The sequence below is a fragment of the Natrix helvetica genome, assembly GCF_964273705.1.
Source record: "Natrix helvetica genome assembly, chromosome: 5".
NCBI lineage: Eukaryota > Metazoa > Chordata > Lepidosauria > Squamata > Natricidae > Natrix > Natrix helvetica.
In genome coordinates, this window is record NC_138551.1 from 108,410,512 (window position 1) to 108,435,962 (window position 25,451).

General features: G+C 42.6%; 1 protein-coding gene across 1 annotated transcript in view; it reads left to right on the forward strand.

Moving 5' to 3' along the window:
• TSPAN14 (tetraspanin 14) overlaps positions 1-25,451 on the forward strand; it is a 66,554-nt gene that overhangs the window by 27,779 nt on the left and 13,324 nt on the right. Inside the window, exons 2-4 of the mRNA XM_081956004.1 lie at positions 7,013-7,110; positions 19,583-19,633; positions 22,250-22,396. Coding sequence (XP_081812130.1) covers positions 7,030-7,110; positions 19,583-19,633; positions 22,250-22,396 — 279 coding nt within the window. The 5' untranslated portion in view covers positions 7,013-7,029. The remainder of the gene's footprint in view (positions 1-7,012; positions 7,111-19,582; positions 19,634-22,249; positions 22,397-25,451) is intronic.

The following is a 25,451-nucleotide window of genomic DNA, read 5'->3' on the forward strand; positions in this document are numbered from 1 at the left end:
GCTACATAGCATCTAACTCCACACAATTCCCCCTCCCATTTTCCCACAGTAGAAAATGCATAGTAGAATAACAGAAAGTGTGGCAGGCCAAAAATCCAAAAGAAAAGATGGCTGCAAGCCTGACAGGCTGCCTCCCCTCAGAAGAAAAGCATATCCCGTGATGAGAATAATGTAGATAGTTAACATAAGCATAACTAATCACCTCTTCCCCCACAGGAAGACCCTTTGGCTTATTGGGAAATTGATCATGGAATTGTTTTACTAACTTGTCACCTTTTACATTCCAACTTTTCATCTATCAGCTACTGTATCTCTTTGCTGCATGACAGATCCGGGCAGATTGGGGGTGATGGTGGAGGAACAGTCTTCTCTCCACAAAGGCTTTTCTCAGGACACTAGATTGGGAAGTTAAAAACCTGGAATGGGATACAATCAAGCTTGATTGTACCCCATTCCAGGTTTTTAACTTCCCAATTTAATGTCCTGAGAAATCTAGTGTCTCTGAGGCACCTCTCATTTGCAGGAGCAGGAGGAGGAGGAGGGCAGTGTATATGAAAGCCTCTGAGTAACTGGGAAGGAAAGCTGCAATTTTTGGGCAGCGCTTTTCAGCAGGTTCCAAGCGCGGCTTTCTTTTCCAGTTACTCAGAAGCTTTTGTATATGCCGCTCTCGCCCTCCTCCTGCAAGCGAGAGGTGCCTCAGAGACTCAGTGGGCCACTAAGGGGAGACAATGGCAACAATGACTTCACTCCCCAGCAATGTGAGGAGCTGCCACTGTCTAAGCCTGGGAGTGGCAGCCCCAAAAACGAAATGTCTCCTTTCCAGCCACCATGATCTCTGCAGCACCTGCTTCACCTGCCCCTTCTTGGGCAGTTCCAGGCAGCAGAGATCACAGTAACAGCGTTTTCAGGTGGCAGCACAGCAGTTTTGGCCATCTGTAACCACCCGAGAAGGAGCAGGTGAAACGGGTGCTGTGTAAGGCAAGCTGCTGCTCTGTCTCCTCCTTCTCCAGACAGCCCAGGGGGAGTGCGGTTGGCTTCTACTCCTGGCCTGGGAGACAGATCTGGCCAGGAGAAAAGAGAAGATGGAGAAGGAGAAGGAGGAGAAGGGCGTGCTCTTTTTCCTCCCTATTCAAAAAAATGGGACATGCAGAATCATCCTACGACCAAGGCAGCAGAGGCGCAGGGGCTTGCTGGGAATGGGAGATGGATCTGGCCAGGAGGAATGCACACTCCATTTTTGCAATCAGGGAGGAAAAAGAGTGTTTCAGGTGACAGGTGGCTCCAAACTGCGGGGATTGTGGCGGGGCCTAGAACCGCCGGCCGCCTGAAACGCTCTTTTTCCTCCCAGATTGTAAAAATGGTGTGTGCATTCCTCCTGGCCGTCTCCATCTCACGGGTGAGGAGCAGAAGCTGTCTGCCCTCCACCTGGGTTGTCTGGAGAAGTGGGAGGCCGAGGGGTGAGCCACCTTGGTCTCCTCAGGGTGCCGTCGGCCAGACAGTGTCGGCTGGTGACCCCCAGGGGGAGAGCCTTCTCTGTGGGAGCGCCTTTCCTCTGGAATGAGCTGCCCCCGGAGCTTCGCATAATCCCTGACCTCCGGTCCTTCCGACGCGCCCTAAAAAGTTGGCTTTTCTAGCAAGCCGGCCTGGCCTGTTAATTTTATCTCATTTTTAAATGTATTGTCCTATAAACTGGGTTTGTTTTTTTGGATATGTATTTAATTTCTTTTTAACTTTTGGGATGTGTGTTTTTTAATGTTGTAAACAGCCCTGAGTCCTTTGGGAGAAGGGCGGCATATAAATCCAATAAAACAAACAAACAAACAAACCTTGCCTTATGCCTCCTGCACCTTGTCTGCTTCACCTACCCCTTTTCCAGATGACCCAGGCAGCTACATTCAGAGTATAAGATGCATTCAGATTTTCACCCTCTTTTGGGGGGAAAAAGGTGTGTCTTATACTTCAAAAAATCTCCTTGATGTGTTTCCATCTGTTGTTTCTTGTCCTGCCTTCAGGTGGAGAATAATTTGATTCTCTTTTCTTTGTGGCAGCCCCTCAAATATTGGAATACTGCTATCATGTCACCCTTAATTCTTCTTTTCTCTATACTAGCCAAATGCAAATCCTGCAGCCCTTCTTCCTATGTTTTAGTCTCCAGGCCTTTGATCATTTTAGTTGCTCTTCTCTGAAGTTTTTCCAAAGTCTCAACATCTTCTTTGTAGTATGGTGACCAAAATTGGTTGTAGGATTCCAGGTGTGGTCTTATTGGGGTTTTATAAAGTGGTACTAATATTTTATGCGATCATTTGCTTTGGATTAAGAGAGCATCACAAAACTCTTTGAAATGGAATATTTAGGAATAGAATTTCCATTGCTAAATTAGGCGGGGATTAACCAAATCATGTCTGGTTGTTAGGTGAAATACTGCAGTTGTTAAGTGAATCTACCTTCCCCCATTGTTTTGGCTTGTTGGCAATTGTCTGGGAAGGTTGGTGATCATATGACGCTGGGATGTTGCAGCCTTCATCGATACATGCTCATTGCCAAGCACCAGGACTTTGATCACGTGAGCATAGAGATATTTCGTGTCAGGGTTCCAAATAGCATCCAAAAGTAAAACAGAGTCCAAGGCAAAATATTGCTCAAAGTTCCAATTTTGTTGTGACTACATAGTATGTGACTCCTTACAATCCCCCCTCCCATTTTTTCACAATAGAAAATGCGTAGCAGAATAATAGAAAGTATGGCAGGTCAAAGACTCAAAAGAAAAGATGGCTGCAGGCCTGACACTTCGACTGTCATAAGTGTAAGATCATAAGTCACTTTTCTTTCAGTGCAATTTTTAACTTTGAACAGTCATTAAGCAAATAGTTGTAAATCAAGAACTACTGCATTTTTCGGAGTGTAAGACGCACCTTTTTCCCTCAGAAAAGAGGCTGAAAATCTGGGTGCGTCTTATACACTGAATACAGCATTTTTTGCCTGCTGAAACCTCGTCCCTTCACCAAAATGACCATGCAGAGCATGTAGAAGGCTTTCAGAGTGCTCCTGGGGGCTGGGGATGGCAGAAATGACTGAAAAACAGATTGTTTTTTGCTCACTTCCCCCCACCCCCCCGCAATCCCCAGGAGTACTCTATAAGCCTCCTAAAGGCTATGCATGTAATTTGTTTGATAAAAAAAATATTTGCTCATTCCCCCCCCCCCGGAGCATTCTGCAAGCCCCCTAAAGGCTATTCATGTCTTTTTTTGGAAAAAAATGGACCTATTTTTGCAAAAAATGGGCCATTTTTGGAGGTTTTCAGAGTGCAAAACCTTTTCTTAAAAATTTGCCTCTTCAAAACCTTGGTGCATCTTATATTCCGGTGCATCTTATACTCCAAAAATATGTTATCTTTATAGTAAGAAACATGGTACAGAAAGATATCATATTTTTTGGAGTATAAGATGCACCTGAGTTTAAGACGCAACAAGGTTTTCAAGAGACATTTTTTTTAAAAAAGGTAGGTAAGTAGAGGAATAGAGAGGGAGAGAAAGAGAGATAAATACAGTAGGTAGGGAGAGAGAGAGAGAGAGAGTAGTTAGGTAGATAGGTAGATAAAGGGATAGAGAGAGAGAGAGAGAAATAGAGAGAGATAGAGTGTGTAGGTAGGTAGGTAGGTAGAGGGATAGAGAGAGAAATAGAAAGGTAGAGAGAGAGAAATGCAGTAGATAGGGAGAGAGAGAGTAGGTAGGTTGGTAGGTAGGTAGAGGGAGAGAGAGAAATAGAGAGAGAGAGAAATACAGTAGATAGGGAGAGAGAGAGTAGTTAGGTGGGTAGGTAGAGAAAGGCAGAGAGATAGAAAGATAGAGAGAAATACAGTAGGTAGGGAGAGAGAGAGAGAGAATGAGTGTAGGTAGGTAGGTAGAGGAATATAGAGAGAAATATATAGAGAGAAATACAGTAGATAGATGGGGGGGAGAGAATAGTTAAGTAGGTAGATAAAGGGATAGAGAGAGAGAGAAATAGAGATAGATAGATAAATACAGTAGGTAGGTAGGGAGAGAGAGAGTGTATGTATGTAGGTAGGTAGGTAGAGGGATAGAGAGAGAGAAATACAGTAGGTAGGGAGAGAGAGTAATTATGTAGGTAGGTAGGTAAAGGGATAGAAGAGAGAGAGAGAGAGAGAGAGAGAAATTCAGTAGGTAGGCAGGCAGAGAGAGTATAGCTAGGTAGGTAGAGGGATAGAGAGAGAGAAATAGAGAGAGAGAGAAATTCAGTAGATAGGTAGGGAGAGCGATAGTAGTTAGGTAGGTAGATAAAGGGAGAGAGAGAGGGAGTAGGTAGGGAGGGAGAGGGAGTGTGTAGGTAGGTAGGTAGGTAGGTAGGTAGGTAGGTAGGTAGGTAGGTAGGTAGAGGGATAGAGAGAGAGAAATACAGAAATACAGTAGATAGGTATGTGTTTCTGCTGGCACAGCACTTGATCAATGTAATTCTCATCAATCAGTTAAAGAGCTTTCCAAAGGGAAAAAAAAGTTGGCTAGGGGCCCGAAAAAACGAGCAAAAAACGGTCCATTTTTCACAAAAACAGGCCTGTTTTTTGTCAAACAATTAGCATGCATAGCCTTATGGAGGCTTATAGAGTGCTGCTGGGGGCTGGGGAGGCAAAAAACGGCCCAGTTTTTGCTCATTTCTGCCCTCCCCTGCCCCCAGGAGCTCTCTGAAAGCCTCCATAAGGGTATGCACAGCCATTATGGTGAAGGCTTTGGGAAGCAAAAATGCTGTATTCATTGTATAAGATGCACCCAGATTTTCAGCCTCTTTTTTCAGGAAAAAAGGTGTGTCTTATACGCCGAAAAATATGGTAACTGTAGAAGATGACCAGGCTGAGAGTGAGTGAGGTGTTAAGGATGTCATCAGTCTCGATTCCTTTTGCACCCATAAGTGATCTAACTCCAGCCTTCCTTGCATCTGTTGAATCAAGATTATGTGAGATAATAATACCACTCTATAAAGCCTTAGTAAGCCCACACCTAGAATACTGTATCTAGTTTGGTCACCACACTATAAAAAAGAGGTTGAGATTCTAGAAAGAGTGCAGAGGAGAGCAACCAGGATGATTAGGGGGCTGGAGGCTAAAACATATGAAGATTGGTTGCAGGAACTGGGCATGTCTAGTGAAGGACAAGGGGAGACATGAAAGCAGTGTTCCAATATTTGAGGGGTTGCCACATAGAAGAGGGGATCAACGTATTTTTGAAAGCTCCTGAAGGCCAGGCAAGGAACAAGGGATGGAAACTGGTCAAGGAGAGTTTCAACCTGGAAATATGGAGAAATTTTTTGATAGTGAGAACAATCAACCCATGGAATAGAAGTTGCCTTCGGAAACTGGAAGCTTTCAAGAAGAGACTGGACTGTCATCTGTCAGAAATGGTGTAGGGCAGTGATGGCGAATCTTTTTTGGCTCGCATGCCATAAGTGGGGGGAGTGTAGGGGGGTAGTGTGTGGGCGTGCCGCACCCATAATGCAATGTGTGACACCCCCCAGTGCGCATGCGCGCACTACAGGCACTCCCCCCATTTTTGCATGCTTTTTTTTGCCCTCCCCAGTCTCCAGAGGCTTTATAGGAGCCTGGGGAGGGTAAAAACAGCCTCCCCCACCCCCCAGAAGCCCTCCGAAGGCTTAAGGGATCTTCAGGACGCTTCCCTGAAGCCTCCGGAGCAGTCAAAAGGACCCTCTGAGCAAACTGGAAGTCCGTTCCCGAACTTCCGGTTTGCCGGTAGAGCTGTTTTTTTGCTCTCCGGAGGCTTCAGGGAAGCTCATGAAGCCTCCGGAGGGCCTTCGAGGATGGGGCGGGGGGCTCTTTTCACCCTCCCCAGGCTCCTATAAAGCCTCTAGAGCTTGGGGAGGGCGAAAAATGGCTTTAAAAAAGGGTGAAGGAAAAGGGTGCGTCTTATACTCCGAAAAATATGGTAGATATTTTTTGAGAAAAGGTGTTGGCATGTTATCCTTTCCATCTGGAATTTGGCATGAGAAAGCAAGGCAGATGTGATTGCAAGTAGGGGAAATGCTAACAGCTGAAGTTTGATAAAATTGCACATAATTTTAATTATCAGAAACATTTGCAAAAAGCATTGATCTCAGTCTTCAATTTCCTTGCATTCTGGAGGGAGAAACCCAGTTGAAGATTGCCTTAAATCTGACCTTACCGTCATGTTTGTTTGCCCGGATTTGTTAACAGCAGAAATATTTTAATCCATACTTCTCTTAACCAAAGTCATTTCTTTATTCTAAAAGATTTATTCTTAATTTTTTTTGTTTCATTAAAGTAGGGAGTGATTGTTGCAATCTTGGCGAAAGATGAAAAAGTACATGATGTTGGGTTTTGCGCAATAAATTTTTATTATAGTAGTGAATAATTACATGAAAAAAACAAGAGCTTAACAGCTTTTGAGGTCCGAGTCATGTTTATTTCTAGGTTTTTGTTTCACCGCTTCAGCTTTTCTTTCTTTTTTTCTTTCTGTTGCCTTCAATTAATGTTCCCAAAAGGAGAATATAGGCTCCACCTCTCCCCCAAAAAGTAGAACATGGGCAAAGAGATCTCTTGGACACCATTCAAATTTCATATATAAATTTGACCCCTTGAAAATTTGCTTTAGAATGCAGTGCTCTGAAGATTTCTTTGGGGCATATTCTCCTAATTTGAACTTTTTTGGACAGCTACATGAAACTTTGTTTTATGACTCTGGATTCCTTTAATCTGAAGTAGAGTCAAGGCAACTGGATGTATCTGAGCATTTACTGGCTGGCTGCCCTTACTGACACCTACCTGGATTTCACAGCAGGTTTTTTTTTCTTTGCGCCTAGGAGGGAAATATCTGCTGCTACCTAAGATTAAACTCTCAACCTTCCAAGTGGGAGGCGAGCATCTTCACCACTAGATCGCCACACTGTCTTATTTGGATAGCTACGTTAGCTAAATCCAGTAACTTTTCTCTTGCTTAACCAGCAATTCTCTCTCCCTGATTCTGCACAGTTGCTGCCCACTAAAAGATGCACTACTACCGGTATCCTTCTGCTGAAATCAGCTGTTGGTATAAATATCTCCTCTTCAGCTACAACATCATCTTCTGGGTAAGTCCCAAGTCTGTCTGTCTATGTGTCTGTTTGTCTGTGTTTGTGTGTGTGTTTGACCTTGGCCACTGAGAAAGTAAAGACTCATCCAAACTCAGCCTGCCTCCTTATGATTTCATTAAGGTGCTGATTTCATTTTCTCAGCTATGGTTGACCTTGCTTTCTTGTGAGATCATCCACAGGAAGTTCTGAACTGAAGAAGTTTCTTGGATGAGAAGTGAAATGTTTTCAAGGAAAAAAAAACTTCTCAATCTGACTCATAGCCCTGGGATTTCCTAGCTGGTGTCTTATCCAAGTATGAAGCATCTCTGACTCTTCTTTACTTCTGGAACCAGAAAAGGTCAACCATCTGAAGTCCCTATTCAGATGCTTCACCATTACAATGTATGATTTCCAGTATATTTTGGCCCTTCATATTTTTTAAAATATATAGCTTGTTCCTAGTAAAGAAATAAGCGAGTAGGATCTTGTGCTCAGTTTTTATAGTACGGACTTTGAATCTCATTGTGGCATGTTAAACATTAACAACTTTTTAAAGTTGAACTTGATTCCAAGTGATTCATACACTTGTTATTTTTTTATTAAAAAAATTCCAGTCTTTCTTACAACTCTGGTATTTCCATGTACTACGCAGAGCTGGCTCCGCTTAGCTTTTTTGAAATCATCTGAGTTTGGCCAACTGTGTTACTGTGGTTCCATGATAAATACCTGAACTTGCAAGAACATTGTTCTGAAATATTATTATTATTGCTGCCATTATTCTGCAGACACAAAAAAATGTGCACTCAGCTAAGAAATAACTCGTGCCACAGTCCTAGCTAGCAGTCTTCTTCATGAATATAAATGCTTTACAGATTGCATTGAATTTTCCTTCTTGTTTAAGGTGGTTGCAGAAATATCATCTTCAGTGACAGCTCTCTTGGGTCCATTGAAATAATTTCCTGAGATGCAGTTAAGAAGATAGTAGTGTTTTGGAGATGTTAGCCGTAGATTCTAATTAATAATATTTGCTAAATGTAATTAATGGCAAAGATGGCCATAATTGTGAAAAGGTTTGTCATTCTACATTAGATTACAACATAGAATAACTTTATTGTCATTTTGATTCAGAGTATTAGCCAGAATATAGAAATACGACTGTTAATGGAGAGATCTTTTTCTTATATAATAGACCTATGCAGTTAAAGGTCAATAGCCCTAGGAAAGTACCTAAGTAGTTCCTTGACTTACAACCATTTGTTTAGATACAATGGAACTAAAAAAGTGACTTTTGATCGGTTTCACACCTATGACCGTTGCAGCATTCCCATGGTCACATGCTCAAAATTTGGCAACTGGCATGTACTTATGCCAGTTGCATTGTCTCTATGTGATCACCCTTCATAACCCTTTGTAGCCAGCTTCCAACAAGCAGAATTGATGCGGGAAGCAAGGTTGGCTTAACAGCCACCCAATTTCACTTAATGTCGGCTGCAAAAAGGTCATAAAATAGGGTAAAACTCACTGAACAGCTGCCTTGCTTAACAATGGAAATTTTTGGCTCCCTATTGTGGTTGTAAGTTGGGGACTCCCTGCAATGGGAATGGTTTGTTTAAAAGATGGGCATCCTTGTGAGTCAAGATGCCTTTTTGTTTCTGTTGGCCTCCTGCATCTGTAAATTTGAATTTTAGGGGCAGTATCGTTGAAAATCAGCAGCAAAAGGTTCTCATTTGAGACAGGAAATTCACAAATGCTAGCCGGTGCTATTTAAAATTTAAAAGCAGTTTAGAAAGCACACATTTCCATTGTAAACAGGGAGGAAGGAGATGACCGGAAACTATGTGTGACATAGCTTTCTATATGGCATTCCCTCCAGACAGTCAGCGCTTTGGAAGAATTTTGCTGATATAATCCAGATCTGATATTCCTGGGAGCAAAATTAGGCAGTCCTGGAGCTCCTACGGCAAAAGGAGATCTCTTATGATAGTCTCAGTGTTAGTTTTATGGCATGTTTTCTTGGCTAACCGTGGCCAACCTTAGCTTTTTTAGGATAGCACAACAGCTGCCAAGGACAAAGAGAAGCATGCACTTTCCAAGGAAAGATAAAGCTCTTTAGAAGAGTTGCGGACAGGTGTTAAATTTGAGTGTGTCTCGAAGGCCTTTTTGGGGATCACCTCTGAAGTGTTGTGCACACTGTAAGAATCCTGTGGCCATTAAATCATGTTTCTACATCAGGGTTATGAGTTCCGCTAGCTTCTTTCCTGACTTTCGCTAAGGAAATGGCCATTGTTAAGAGAATCTCTGCTGACTTGTTTGTTGACTGACAAAGTACTCATGAAGCTGGAGTCCAGCAGAACAGGAGCCTCCAATACTTGGTGAAGGACAGTTTGCTGAAAACAGTGCCTTTATTAGTTTTGAATTATTTTCCTTAAGGACAGAGGCTGCAGGTTTCCAGCTGGGAGAAAATATTGGATTGATTGATTGATTGAATTATTCAATTGTCATCAAGTCAGTGTCAACTCTTAGAAATCACATAGGTAGATCTCCAAGATGATCTCTCCCTTCAGGTCTTCCTGAAGTGTATTCATCACCACGGCAATTGTACAGATTAAACTGTATCCTTCTGCAAATTAAAGAACAAAGAACAATACCATAACTAAGACTTTGAATTGTCTAATTTTTTACCCTCTGAAATAAGGTTCCTTCTGAGATCTGGGTAGCTCCCACCTTGATAGTTCATCATGTCAAGCACAGGAAATCAGGAGTCCACGGTGCAGTTCAAATGAATATATAGGTTTATTGATAGCGTAAGCTCTGTACAAGAATCATAATTGCTAATGCTCAAAGCAAATAGGTGGTAGACAAGAGTCAATGGAATTCAAGGTGGGCTGGACTATAATCTCTTGTGTGCATGAAGAGATTCAAGACTGATGATGCATTTGATCCCTCCATCCCTCGGGCTCAGCCTAGTCATCTCCTACACATGATCTTCTTTCTTACTTTTACTTTCTCAGCATTGGAGGCTTTTCCATAGAGCTAAAAATCCTCACATAATGTAGCCAAAATATATTGTTAAAACCGCACCGCTAAAGGAATTCCATTCTACTGTTTAGAAAAATAGTATATATTCAATGCACCAATCAAAGGATGGATCTTGTTCCCTTGGTACTTTACAAGGCTTGTTTAACACCTAAGCAGAAAGGACAAGTTGCGGCCATTGGATTTGTGTCCCCTCATCCACCTATTTGAGCAATTCCAGCTGGTTTCCACTTTTATGAGCATGCAGATCTACAGTTACTTCCTGTCTCCCAAGTGCAGCAGTCTGGCCTTTTTGAATAGCTACTTGATTTCCGTAGAGAGAGTTCAAAGGGTTATGGCATTGTTCTTTTTTTCTTTGATTTTCAGAAGGATACAGTTTAATCTTTGTCTGTGCAATAAGTGACACTTCAGATCTGGGGTTTCAGACTGAACTGAAGTCTCTTCTGTGTGTGTCATGAATAGCACTGAGGACACCAGAATGGGACAACTTGCCATGGCCAACCTGCCATGGGACAAGTCACTGTGGCCAGCTCATGATGGGCCAACTCGCCATGGGATAATTTAACAATTCAATTATTAAAATAAATAAAATAATTTAATTTTTATCATTCACATTTCATTCTGTCCCTTCTTTTGCATCTTTTCTTTAATGACTCTATTCCACCATTTATTTGATATTACACCGCCCCGAGTCCCTTTCGGGAGAGGGGGCGGTCTAGAAGCATTAAATAATAATAATAATAATAATAATTAGTGTAACTCTTGTGCCGCAACAAGTTGTTCGCTATGGCAAGTTGTCTCACAGTGAGTTGGCCATGGCAGGTTGACCATGGGGAGTTGGCCATGGGGAGTTGGCTGTGGCACTTTGACTGCAGCGAATTGTCATAGACCCCTGAAACACAGCTTCTGAAGGAAAGCTGCACAAGTCACAGGTGTGTGAAAAATAAGGAAGAAGGAGCTGTTAAAAGCAAAGCTTTTTTTTGTGTGCCCCTCTGGTGATCACACAGATGGATCTTCTCCAGGATAATCTGTTCTGGACCTGGTCCTTCAAGTCTTCCAAAGATGTGCCTATCAACTTCTGTAATGGTGTCCATCAATCTTGTTGCTGGTCATCGTTTTCCCTTTCTTTCCATCTTTCCTAGATTGACTTCTCAAGAAAATTAGATGTTCGCATAATATGTCCAAAGATTATATTTGGAGCTCAGCCATTGGTATACAGGAAATCCCTCCCCCATTGTTCTAAGAATCCTGCATGTATGAGTTTATGAATCCACAAGTCAAATTCAACTCAAAGGCTCTTCATTGTGTTAGGAGTTTGGACAAGAATTAGAATTAAGACTATGGCCTTAAACAACCACATAGTTGCATTTTCTCTATGATGACCTGTTCCTAACCCAACCTTTCAGGTCTTCCAATGATGCACTCATTGCTACACTAATCAAGTCTATCCATCTTGCTGGTGCTCATCTTCTCTTTTCTAATATTGGGAATAAAAGAAAGGAAAGGTATGGAAAGAAGTACCACTGCTGGTGCACCAAATAAAGTTATGCAAAGGTTCTTTTGACCACAGATGCCCTCTGCTCATTTATCAAGAGCTGTGAGTCCAAGAAGACACTCTCAGGTTATACATGTTGAACGAGAAACTGGAACCCCATCCAACTTTAAAGATGGAATATTCCCAGATCCAGAATTCCATAATATTTACACCCACTCAGCCTTGGTAGGATTAAGACCATCACAGCCTCCAAACACTGAGATAGAATCTTTACAGACCCATTGGCTGATGTGGATTGATGGATATATTGGAGTACTGATGAACCCAAACCTTATACTTGTGGATGATCTCTCTTACTTTAATAACCGGACAGCAGGTGATCAGAAGGACTTTTGAGGACAAGTTGCTGTCACTGTAGATCAGCCAAGAATCTGATCAAATGTAAGATCTATTGTACTGGGAGACAGAAGCAGGTTTTCCTGTCCATCTGTAACTAGGTAGGGCTGGCTGGATGGCTTTTATGTCTGTAAACTAGCCTCATGATTTGCATCAATAGAATAGAATAGAGTTCTTTATTGGCCAAGTGTGATTGGACACACATGGAGTTTGTCTTTGATGCAGATGCTCTCAATGTACATAAAAGAAAAGATACATTCATCAAGAATCATAAGGAACAGCATTTAATGATAGTCATAGGGTAGAAATAAGCAATCAAATCATACTAGGAGACAATCAATATAAATTGTAAGGATACAAGCAACAAACTTATAGTCATACAGACATAAGTGGGAGAACATGGGTGATAGGAATGATGAAAATAGTAATGCGGACTTAGTAAATAGTTTGACAGTGTTGAGAGAATTCTTGGTTTAGCAAAGTGATGGTGTTTGGGGAAAAACTGTTCTTGTGTCTAGTAGTTCTGGTGTGCAGTGCTCTATAGCGTCCAAACAATTTATGTCCAGGATGCGAAGGGTCTGTAAGTATTTTCACCGCCCTCTTTTTGACTCGTGCAGTATACAGGTCCTGAATGGAAGGCAGGTTGGTAGCAATTGTTTTTTTTTGTAGTTCTAATTATCCTCTGAAGTCTTGGGTTGCAGAACCAAACCAGACTGTTATTGAGGTGCAGATGACAGACTCAATAATTCCTCTGTAAAACTGTATCAGCAGCTCCTTGGGCAGCTAGAGCTTTTTTGAGTTGGTGCAGAAAGAACATTCTTTGTTGTGCTGCATGAGCTGCATGAAAGGAGAAGTGGAGAACTTCATTATTTTCATGTGCCTTACTGAAACATCAAAAACTCCTAGATTTGAACAGAGCTCCGTAGGGAAGGGTTGCTTCATCCTTTCAAAAATTGCTATCCTTAAAAATGGCTGAGGCAAGCAACATTGTCCATGTATGAATCACATACATCTGAGTGGCTGTGGGTTTGATTCAGCAGTGAACCTTTTTCTGCTATTCAATAACTTGTAAGGTCCTCCTGAAAACATCTCTGAGACTTTCGGACAGAACGAGATGCAGAATAGCACAGTTGGAAGGGACCTTGGAGGTCTTCTAGTCTTCTAGTCCATGTTCAAGCAGGAGACCTTATGCCAGTGGGTCTCAACCTTCCTAATGCCGCAACCCTTTAATACAGTTCCTCATGTTGTGGTGACCCCCAACCATAAAATTATTTTATGTTTTCCGTATTTTTTCGAAAATATGTTCTCCGATGGGCCACCCCTGTGAAAGGGTCGTTCAACCCCCAAATGGGTCCCGACCCACAGGTTGAGAACCAGTGCCATATACTATTACTGACAAGTGACTGTGCAGCCTCCAGTGATGGAGTACCCACAATTTCTGAAGGCAACTTCTGTTCCACTGGTTGATTGTTCTCACTGTCAAAAAATATCTCCTTATTTCTAGGTTGAATCTCTCCTTGATCATTTTCCATCCGTTGCTTCTTGTCCTGCCCTCTGGGTGTTTTGGAGAACAGGTTGACCCCCTCTTCTTTGTGGCAGCCCTTCAAATATTGGAACACTGCTATCATGTCACCTCTCGTTCTTCTTTTCTTTAGACTAGCCATAGTTCCTGTAACCGTTCTTCATATGTTTTTGTCTTCAGGCCTTTAGTCATCTTAGTTGCCCTTCTCTGCATTTTTTCCAAAGTCTCAACAACTTTTTTATAATGTGACCAAACTGGATGCAGTATTCCAGGTGTGATTTACTAAGGCTTTACAAAGTGGTACTTGTACTTCATGTGACTTTTTCATTAGACTAGACTAGTGATGGATAACCTTTTTGTCATTGCATGCTGAAAGCATGTCCCTCTGTGCCCCATTTTAAGTCTGGAAGGCCTCTTGCACCAACTTGAAAGCCAAAATGGGGCATGGGGGCACTGCGCGAGAGCCCAAAATGCAACGCAAGTGTCCCCCCCATGCATGCGCCCTGCCCCCCGTGCATGTACGACAGAAACCCTAAGACCAGCTGGCTGGTGGGAGGGGTGCGTGCATACACAGTGCAGCTGGGCTGGGGTGACAGCTGGCCTGCCCGCAGAGAGGGCTCTGCGTGCCATAGATTCACCATCAGACATACCCAATTCCTGCTACTGTTCTTTGTATGTTTTAGCCTCCAGCCCCCTAATCATCTTTGTGTCTCTTCTCTGCACTCTTTCTAGAGCCTCCACATCTTTTTTATAGTGTGCTGAGCAAAACTGGATGCAGTACCCTAGATGCATCTAGACAGAATAGAAATAATGTTGCATCTTCACAGGCAAAGCAAAATCAAATGATTATACATGTCAAGAAACATCTGTTAGCAGGAAAACAGCAGCCATGTCCATTTGCTGAAGCAGAAACCTTGAATGCATTCTGGTCCTTAGCCAGCTGGATCTCGAGAAGGGATCCTTTCAGCTGATGAGAGACTATAATTAGACTAAAAAAGAAGCCAGAACTTATTGTATCCTCTCACTTCATATTAAATAGAAGAGGGTCGCAGTGGCTCTATGGCTAAGATGCTGAGCTTGTTGATCAGAAAGGTCGGCAGTTTGGTGGTTTGAATCCCTAGCGCCGTGTAATAGAGTGAGCTCCCATTACTTGTCCAAGCTTCTGCGAACCTAGCAGTTCGAAAACATGCAAAAATGCAAGTAGAAAAATAGGAACTACCTTTGGTGCGAAGGTAACAATGTTCCGTGTGCCTTCGGCATTTAGTCATGCTGGCCACATGACCACAGAGATGTCTTCGGATGGCACTGGCTCTTCGGCTTTGAAACGGAGATGAGCACCGCCCCCTAGATTCGAGAACGACTAGCATATATATTCAAGGGGCACCTTTACCTTAGTAAATAGACATTTTGATTTCCTTGTTTGGAAACTGCGCCTAATTAGAACTCCATTTTTTTCCTCTCTCTTCCATACATTCATGATGTCCTGACTAATCTGCATGTCAGGAGAGAAGTGGAAAATAAAGGGTCTGAAGGAAGAAAGGAAGGAACACCCACAACTTTTGAAGGCAAGCTATTCCATTGGTTGATTGCTCTCACCATTAGGACATTTCTTCTTAGTTCTAGGTTGCTTCTCTCCTTGGTTAGTTTCTACCCATTGTTATCTTATAAAGAAGCACAATAGGAACATTAAAAAAAACCTGACATTTAATTTATGAAGGTCTTCTGAAGCGTTTTTGATTCCAAAATTTTCACATGAAAATTCTGTTTTCTTCTCTGACTTTGTGCAACAGTGAATTAGCAGAAATGGTGCCCATCTGTGCTGATTGTTTTGAGCTCAAAATAAACTTCCTTTGAACAGATGGGGTGGAGCATCTACCAGTGTGATGGAAAAATAAAGGATGTATCGCATCTCAGTGTCTACTTTGATTAGCAGGGGAAATTGGTTCTAATGCAATAGTTCCCAGGCCTATCTGAAAGTACGTCTGTCTGTCTCTCTGTATGGCTGTCTGTCTACCTACCTACTCACCTACCTACCTATTTACCTATTATCTGTCTGTATTCCTCCTCCTCTCCCCCCCCCCCCCCCATTTGCTGTTTTGCTACGTTTCTTTCTCTTCCGTAGACTTGTATTTATTCCTCTTATATGGGGAATAGATAGGAAAATTCTGTTCTACAGAAAACAAGTACGTGAGATAGAATGGTTCAATTTAACACACTCCTCAACAAATAGATTTTTGGAATCAAAGGATGTATTATTACTATTTTTTTTGGTAAAACTATACATTAGTTCTTTGACTGGTCCACACAATTTTGCCACCATTTACTTAAAGTTCTCTCTTCATATTGTGGATTGATATGTCCCCCCTTCTGTCACCCTTCAAAAAAAGTGATTACTGGAGAAAGGACAAAAGAATTCCGTTGGGATTGCCATGACCTGTTGACCTTGCAATATTCAAGCTTGAATCAGTTGCTTCGTCGTGCATAAAGTGTTCCAACCCTTCCAGAAATGTTCTTAGGTTGGAAGAGTCTTTTTTTTTCTTTGCTCAAGGAATATTTTTTCTGAAGTTGAAAGAGTTGCTTGGGAATGTTGAGATGGTATCTGAATGCTTTCAGCTGTTCCAGCACAATCCTAGACTTCTGTCTTGTCTTTCCCCCCATTTTATTGCTCCAGAGAATTGTAGCTGAAGATTAAGCCTTCTGCCTGCCTGCAGGCTGCTTGAGCAGATGCAGGCTTGGAAAAGCCATGTGGATAACTTACTTGCAGAGTTTCTCTTTCCCAATAGTCTTGTGGAGTCAGCAAATAAGAGGGCTCAGGAAGGCCATGCTGACTTGCTAGCTCAGCTGTCTTCCTGGTCTTTGGAAAGTGAGAATGGCCTTTGTTAAAAAAAGATAGCAGAAGAATTGACTTGGTGCGATCTGTTATCTCATCCCAGAGACTTCCCTCTCTTCCTGTGCCTCCAACTACCAGATGGAGTCCTTGTTCTCCTTCGTTTTTTTAGCTAATCCGATGTTTCTTTTTTTAATGTCACCATTTCCTTTTGTAACTCCGACTTGATGCAGGAAACCTGACCTATCTTCCTTCCTTCCCATATATTTCCAATTAGCAAGCTCCACTCTCCTTTGGATAGAATTAGAATAATTTTTATTGGCCAAGTGTGATTGGGCACACAAAGAATTTGTCTCCAATCCAGAAGCTCCCCGGGTGTACATACAAGCAACAAAATAATAAACTATAAGATACTAATAGGAGAAGGTAATAGGGAAGATGAGAAGGATAATAGTAATACAGCCCTACTACTTGCTTCTCCATAGTGAGGGGGAGGAGTATCCAGAATGGGTTAACCTTGTCCTCTCGTTGATTAGACTGAGTCAGATAAGCTTTTTGGGACACGCCCTGGTCACCAGGTACCACCCAGTTATCGGTGAAGAACTCTATCCGATTCGTTGCACCATTCACTCCAGACTCTTATTCCAGTTTTAAGCCTTTATTGGTTTAACCTTCAACATAACCATTTAACAACCAAACATAATGCTTAGCTACATAACCATGTCAGGGAGGGACTGGATATTTCTCCCCCACTATGAGAAGAGGCGTATCAGGTAAGTACCAACGCCCTTTCTCCATAGTGAGGAGGAGGAGTATCCAGAATGGGACGTACCAAAACCTACACGTCCCTAGGGAGGGTGACGCCTGAGGCAACATGCCCCAAACTCATGGTGAGGCCTGGCCCCCGCCCTGTGGACCACCTGTAACACCCTGCGGCCGAATGATGCTTCTGCCGAGGCAAAAGAGTCCAACTTATAGTTCCTCATAAAGGGTGAGGGGGAAGTCCACTCAGTGGACGGTTGACCATTCTGGATCTCCAGCAAATTGAAAATAAATAGAAGAAAAAGAATTGGACCCGCGAATTTTGCCTCCCTGTACCGTGTTACAGCCTCCTCCTACCTGGAAGGACTGCCACAAACCCTCTGGGGCGGCACGCTGCCCTGGTCACTGAGTGAGACCGGAGTCACACAGTGAGGACCTTTGCCGGGCAAGCAGGAAAACTAGGGCACAAGCCTCCTGGAGGCAACACCTGTTTCGTGCATAGGAACTGATCTTGCCCAACTTCTGCCCAGATCCTTCTCACCCATTAGAGAAGAAGTGGCACACTCTGTACATGAGGGCTCTGAGGATCTACCTCAGAAGAACCAGGCCAAGCAGGAAATCTGAAGCCCTGTTTGTCTCCTTCCAGCCGGGGTCTCTCGGAAACAAGGTGACTTCCACCACCATAGGCAGGTGGTTGTGAACCTGTATTGCTACTGCCTACCAATCACATGGCCTGCCGACACCAAGCCATATCACAGCTCATTCCACGTGAAACGCGGCCACTTCCACGGCCTGTGCCACGCAGGCCTCTTTGGCTGAAATCTGCAGGGCAGCCACATGGGCTTCACCCTCACCCTTCGTGAGGAACTATAAGTTGGACTCTTTTGCCTCGGCAGAAGCATCATTCGGCCGCAGGGTGTTACAGGTGGTCCACAGGGCGGGGGCCACGCCTCACCATGAGTTTGGGGCATGTTGCCTCAGGCGTCACCCTCCCTAGGGACGTGTAGGCTTTGGTACGTCCCATTCTGGATACTCCTCCTCCTCACTATGGAGAAAGGGCGTTGGTACTTACCTGATACGCCTCTTCTCATAGTGGGGGAGAAGTATCCAGTCCCTCCCTGACATGGTTATGTAGCTAAGCATTATGTTTGGTTGTTAAATGGTTATGTTGAAGGTTAAACCAATAAAGGCTTAAAACTGGAATAAGAGTCTGGAGTGAATGGTGCAACGAATCGGATAGAGTTCTTCACCGATAACTGGGTGGTACCTGGTGACCAGGGCGTGTCCCAAAAAGCTTACCTGACTCAGTCCAATCAACGAGAGGACAAGGTTAACCCATTCTGGATACTCCTCCCCCACTATGAGAAGAGGCGTATCAGGTAAGTACCAACGCCCTTTCTCTTCTCTGGCTTTACTTCTCTTGCTTGTTTCCGTACAGCTGACTAGCCTTTCTGAGATTGGTTGCCCAGAATATTCCACACCCTAGCTTTGTACAATCTTTATAAAATGGTGAGTTTTATTTCTGTTCTGACCTAGGCTTGCCAAAAGCACGAAGCTGACTTCTCGTGCCGATAAAACCCCTTTTATTTAGTTAAAATGAATTCCTCTCCAGCAAAATCCTGGCTAACAATTTTTCATGAGATTTCACAGCTACAGACCTTTATCAGGCTTGGAGAGCTGCCAGGCTGATATCTTCTAAATGCCACTCTATAGCAGACAATAGTTGGCAAGAAGTCAGGAACAGATCTTCACCCTAATGAATTGAACCAATTGTCTCCTGCAAACTCCACTCCCCTTTTGCTTGTCTTTATTCTCTATGGGAGGGGCAGTTCACCATCCACCTGTGGCCTTACTCCCAAGTGGACCCTTGTTCCTTAGCTGTTCCCTTCATCTGGCAACTCTGTGCATGTGCACACTGGGAACAGGCTCCAGCTGTTCTTCTGCCCCAATGATGTCCGACACTGAAGGTAGCTGATAACTGTCAGACGGCCATGGTCCCATCTCTGCCTCTGACTCAGAGCCCTCATCAGAGCCTTCCCCAGACTCCAGGACTGGCCCAGGTTCCTCCCCAATCTCCTCACTGTCCAAATCTGCTGCCAGATCCGCTGGTGGCCCACAACAATTTCCTTCCTTTTCCTTCTAACCCCCAGTATGGATATTGGTTATTTGTCATCACTGTTGGAAATGCAGAGGTTTGAGCCACGTTATCCAGCATACAATGATTGCATTATCTCTAATAGACAACTCACATCCAGTGTGGATCTCGTTGATGCAAATTTGCTAAGGCATGTTCTTTTTGTCCCCCAACATGCATCATAGACCTAAACCATTTACAGAGAAATCACATGGAGAAGCTTTTACTTCTGCCCCTTCTGTATCTAGTGCTTGCTGACTGTTTTGTATCGGTTGCACAAAATAATATGTACGGTATGTTTTTCTTTTTTCTTTTTAGTTAGCTGGTGTTGCCTTTCTTGGAGCTGGTCTTTGGGCATGGAGTGAAAAGGTAAGCAAGTGAATTCCTTTTAACCATCATAGGATCTAAACCCGTGATGGTGAACCTATGGCATGTGTGCCACATGTGGCACGCACAGCCCTCACTGCGGGCACACAAGCTGTCACCCCAGCCTAGTTCCACTGTGTGTGTGTGTGTGTGTGTGTGCATGCCTCCCGCCGGCCATCTGATTTTCAGGTCTCTGCCGCACATGCCCAGGGGTAGGGGGAGCTTGGGGGTGTGTGCTCCTGGGGGCTGGGGGGAGAATGGCCCGTTTTCCACTCATTTTTGCTCTCCCCAGCCCCCAGGAGCACTCAGGAAGCCTCCTAAAGGTTATGCACAGCCATTTTGCGAAGGGGGCAAGGTTTCAGGAAGCCAAAAATGCTGTATTCAATGTATAAGATGCACCCAGATTTTCACCTTCTTTTTTGAGGGAGTGTGTCTTTTACTCTGAAAAATACGGTATATAAGAATTGGAAATGTTTAACCTTGAAAAGACTAAAGAAGAACATGGTCATGGTCTTCAAACACTTAAAAGGACATATACAGAAGAAGGTGACTCCACTTGGATGTTACCAAAAGCTTCTCAGGTGGTAGTCTCTATTCATTGGGTGTGTTGAAACTGAAAGTAGACTAGGTTGTCTAAATCTGTCTAGGTTGTTTCCTGCACTGTAGTTTTTGCACTGAGTAGTGTGCGTGTAGCTTATTCTTTTACACACACACACACACACACACACACACACGTATAAACACACAAAGTTAAAAGATCAACATTAAAATATAGAAAAGGAAGGGAAGAGCAAGCAAGGAAGGAGTGAGTTGAAAATAATAGAAAATGAAGAAAAGAAACTTTAAAAAGTTGTGTCTCATCTTCTTGATAAATATACTTGAAACAGTTTCTCCATTTCTAAATAACATAACATGGTTCCCTTCTCCTTATATTCAACCCTTATTAAAAAGTAAACTCAGAAATTGATTTGTATCCCTGTTCAGTAGAAACTCCATAAAAGATTTCCAGTCCTTTATAAAAATAGTTGTGTTCCCTCCCAGAGTAGGGAAGTTAATTCAGCCATTTCTGTGGTTCTGCCATCTTCACAATCCTTTCCTCTGTTGTTTCTGCAGTCTTAGCTTAAGCAGCTTTTTCTAACTGAGTGTTTTATGATTGTTTTTATGCTTTATGGTGTCTAAAAACAAGAAGCAACTCTAGAGAATTGATGGCTTCTTTGTTGAGAAGGGCTAGTTAATGAACAGCCATCAAGTGAACAGCTATTTGGCTTTGTTGTCACAGAAGCAGGAAACCACTATAGAACACCAGCAAACCCTGCCCCAAACAGCAATAAAATCACTCTTTGCCATCTTCAGCTCCTTTGCTCCATCTAGTGGAGGCTTCTTATATTTCCTCATTCTCAGATTTCTTGTTCTCTGCTTTCTGAGGCTCCTTGGCCAGCGATAAACTTGGTTTGTCATCAAGGCCACACTGATCAAAAACCTCTGGATTTATTAGTTGAACAATGACCTGGTTTCCAGTAAATTTGTTTTTTGGAAAACATTGTTGTGCAAAACTCAAGAGAATTATATGAGAGATGAGGGCCATCTCTCTTGTGTCTTTTTGGAAAGTGACTGAAAGGATTTAAAAAAAAAACATCAGTGGAAAAAGAATTGCACTGTGCTTTCTGGGTGCACGGCGAATAACTATTATCTATTAACAGGCCCCCCTTCAAAATTCAAAGTAAATAATAAGTTGCATTTTGTTGGACCAAAGGTTTAAAATATTGAAGCAAATGAGATCTGCCCCCTTGCCTAAGGAAAATGTTAAAACACATTCCTTTTGGGAACAGCATCTGGCAAGCAACATTTTCTTTTCTCTCCTTGTTTATTCTGAAAATCCATTTGCCTATTTAAAAATCTTGCACTAGGCCTTCATTTGAGTATTCTTATTCAGAGTCCAATTTTTCCATTACAGAATTGGATTCATTCACAATCCAACATTAAAATGAGCCTCGGTTGCTTTGGGTGAGATGGATGGCTATACAAATTTGATTAATAAATACAAGCAAACCTTTTAGTGTAATAGGTATTCTGTCATTCCCCTAATACAATCCTGGAAAGAGAAAAGTGTCCTTAGCAGCACTAGTTTGCTAAGAAATGTTTGTAAAATGGATGATGATGGAGGAGGAGCGGGAGGAGGAGGAAAAAGGAAGGAAGGAAGGAAAGAAGGAAGGACAACATGCAAACTGTTTGATCATAGAAACCTGATACATGTTACAAAGAGATTGATGGTTTTTTGAAGGGGGCAATTCATGGGATTGCTGGTGGATTGATTGATTGATTCATTCATCTAACTATACAATTTTTGCCCACCCATCCTGCCATTTCCCCCCTTCTACCATAGAACCAATCTGCATTCTCTGCTATATCCCCATAAACCTATTTAAAGAGAGTAAATAAAGTGAGATTCTTGGAAAATAGGACTTTGCACTTGTAGTCAGAAGGTTAAACATTTTCTGTACTTTGTAGAACCCTGGCATGCTCATGGCACTTTGGATTGTCATTGGGAATGTCTGCATTGTTTGTCACATGTGAAGCTTCAGCAGGACTTCATCTTCGTTTGTTTGTGTTCCATTTTAGGGTGTGCTGTCTGACCTATCCAAGATGACTCGCCTGCATGGCTTTGATCCTGTGTTCCTTATCTTGTTCGTTGGAGGGGTGATGTTCATTCTGGGGTTTGCCGGCTGCGTGGGAGCCCTGCGTGAAAATATTTGCCTTTTGAAATTTGTAAGTTGCCGGATTCTGATGTATTTTTGTCAGGAGGGTGGGGGGGAGAACCACTTGTGCAGAACTGGACTACCCTATCCAAAAGTCCAAACCACCATTAGATGGCAGCAACATTCCTGCCACCTAATGGCCATCTATTTCTTTGCATCCCAATTCTAACAGCATTACTGAAAGGCTGTCACTTAGTTGGAAACTTCTGAACAATGCCTTAGAAAAATTTAATTTTCATTGAACATGACTTTCTCAAAGTAGTTTCCAGACTACTCAACCTTTGGTCCTGCTTTTGGGAATATTGGGGGTTGTAATCCCAACACAATTGGAAAGAACCAGGTGATCAAATATATAAAGAAGTATATGTAACTTGATTGCTGCTAATGTCACTGGTATGATACATATTTGTTCCTGTTTCAAATTATTCTGGAAAAGAGATTACACTCTTTGTGTGGTGTCTCTGTAGGAGAAAATAAAGTACAGAATCAAACCAGTTTCCAAAGTCTGAGCACAAACTCACATACTTACATGAGAAAGTAGTTCCAGCCTACATTCTTTAAACAAATTCTTAGAATTCAGTATGAAAGAAACCCTTCCACCAAACATAAGCATCAGGTTTTGTTTTTGCCTTTTGGGGGCAATTGAATTCATACCTTGGTTGTTCCTAATAATATCAGACAACTGGAGATTATCAGCCATCCAGGTCATGGCTGTCCCAAAGGGGCTTTTTCATTTTTCATTTTTTTTTTATTGAAAAGACAGTGCTTTGTCAAGATAACAATTGCAAATAAAGCAGAGCCAAAAAAAGTTGATAGTAAATCTTAACACATAGGCTAATAACAATAAAAATAATATAATAATAGTAATTATAGTGGTATGACCAAAAAAGAAAAAAAGAACTTTAACTAAATTTCTACTTACATTAGCCTATTTACAAATTTTTCCTTACTATAGTCAGACTAACAATTATTGACATTCGTAAACTTATTTTCCCTCTCATTTCTACCTCTTGTCTCTATCCATTCATAAAATGCATTCCATATTTCAAGTCTTCTTTATCTTTAATTTTTAAGGTTAATCTATCCATTTCAGCACAATCCCAATTTTTCCTAATTATATTCTCATCCGATGGGGTGTTTTTCCAATATTTAGCATATGTAATTCTTGCTGCCTTCAGTATATGTAACACTAATGTGGTTGCTTTATCATAACTTTCTGATAGTATACCTAAGAGGCACGTTTCTGTTTTAAACTCAATATGTTGCTCAATTATCATTTCCAACCAGTTATGTATTTTCTCCCAGTAATTCCTTTATTTTGTACATGTCCACCACATGTGGTAGTAGGTTCCTGAGATCTGGTTGCATTTCCAGCATTTGGTGGATGAATTCTTATATATTTTTGCCAATCTTGCAGGTGGCAGATGCCACCTGTAAAATGTTTTATAGAGGTTTTCGTTATAGGCTGAAGCCATAGTTAGTTTGTAGTTTCTATCCCAAATTTTTAACCATTTTTCTAATTATATTTTATATCTAAAATTCTTTGCCTAGGTCAGTGGTGGGCAACCTTTTTTTTCAACTGAGCCAAATCTCGCCAAAACCACGATTGAAATTTATTTTGAGAGCCACATTTTTAAAACCGAAAATACATAGGATGGTACACTGTTTTTTAGTTTCAATAAGTTTTTATTGAGAATATTCTGCATGCAAGTATCCACATAGGTCGGGAGGATACAAATAACACAACTAATAAAACAAAAACTTTAGAACAATATTATTTATCGATAACGTTAAATTCCGTAAAATTTGCCTTACAATGTAGAGAAAATTACAATGACTGACAAAGTCACAACCACTAATGTGAACATTGGCCTTGCATTTCCTTGGATAGTTTGAGTAAGTCAGGTTTGTATGTTGTTGTTTTTAATTTCATCTCTCTCTCCCACTTTCTTTCTTTTTTTCTTTTTCTTTCTCTCTCTCTCTCTGGCTCTTTGTCTCTCTCTCCCTCCCTCCCTCCCTCCCTCCCTCCCTCCCTCTCTGTCTCCCTCTGTCATTTTCTCTGGGTGTCTATCTGTCTGTCTCTCTCTCTGTATCTCTGTCTCTCTCTCCTCCTTCCCCCATCTCTGTCACTCTGTGTGTGTGTGTGTGTGTGTGTGTGTGTGTGTGTCTGTCTCTCACTCACTCTGTGTGTGTGGGTGTCTGTCTGTCTCTCACTCATTCACTCTGTGTGTGTGTGTGTCTGTCTCTGTCTCTCCCTCTGTCTCTCTCCCCTCCCTTCCTCTCTCTCTGTCACTCTGTGTATGTGGGTGTATCTGTGTGTGTCTCTCTCTGTGTCTGTCTATCTTTCTCTCCCTCCCTCCCCCTCTCTGTCTCTGTGTGTGTGTGTGTGTGTGTGTGTCTGTCTGTCAGTCTCTCTCTGATTCCCTCCCTCACTCCCTCTCTCTGTTCCTCTCTCTGTCTGTCTGTCTGTCTCACTCACACACACACACTGTGGTCACCTTGTTGAGTGTTCCAATCACATTGGTCCTATGACTGCAGAATGCTGCAAAATACCATAAATGCAGGCCAGTTGTTGAGTGTTTCAAATGTGATTGGAACACTCAACAAGGTGACCACAGTGTGTGTGTGTGTGTGTGAGTGAGACAGACAGACAGACAGACAGACAGACAGAGAGAGGAACAGAGAGAGGGAGTGAGAGAGGGAACCAGAGAGAGACTGACAGAGTCTGACAGAATCAGAGAGGTACTTTTAACTACCTGGCAGCGGCGTTTTTCCTTGGGGGCTCCTCAGAACATCCCAAGACTTCGGAGGGAAGCTTACGGCCCCGAGCAGGAGCAAAGCCCCTTTCCCAACTGGCCCTTCCTCCCTCGGAATGCTTCCCTCCCTCCTCTCGGGCTTCGGAGGGAAGCTTCTGCATAAGCCCGGGCGAGTGGCAACAGGTTCCCACCGTTACGAAGTCTCGGAGGCTGTAATTTTGTGAACTGTGCATGCGCGCCTGTTTTCCACGGCGTAGAGCAGTGGTGAGATTCTGCGCGGCGAGCGATGATTCCGGGGGCCATCCGGGA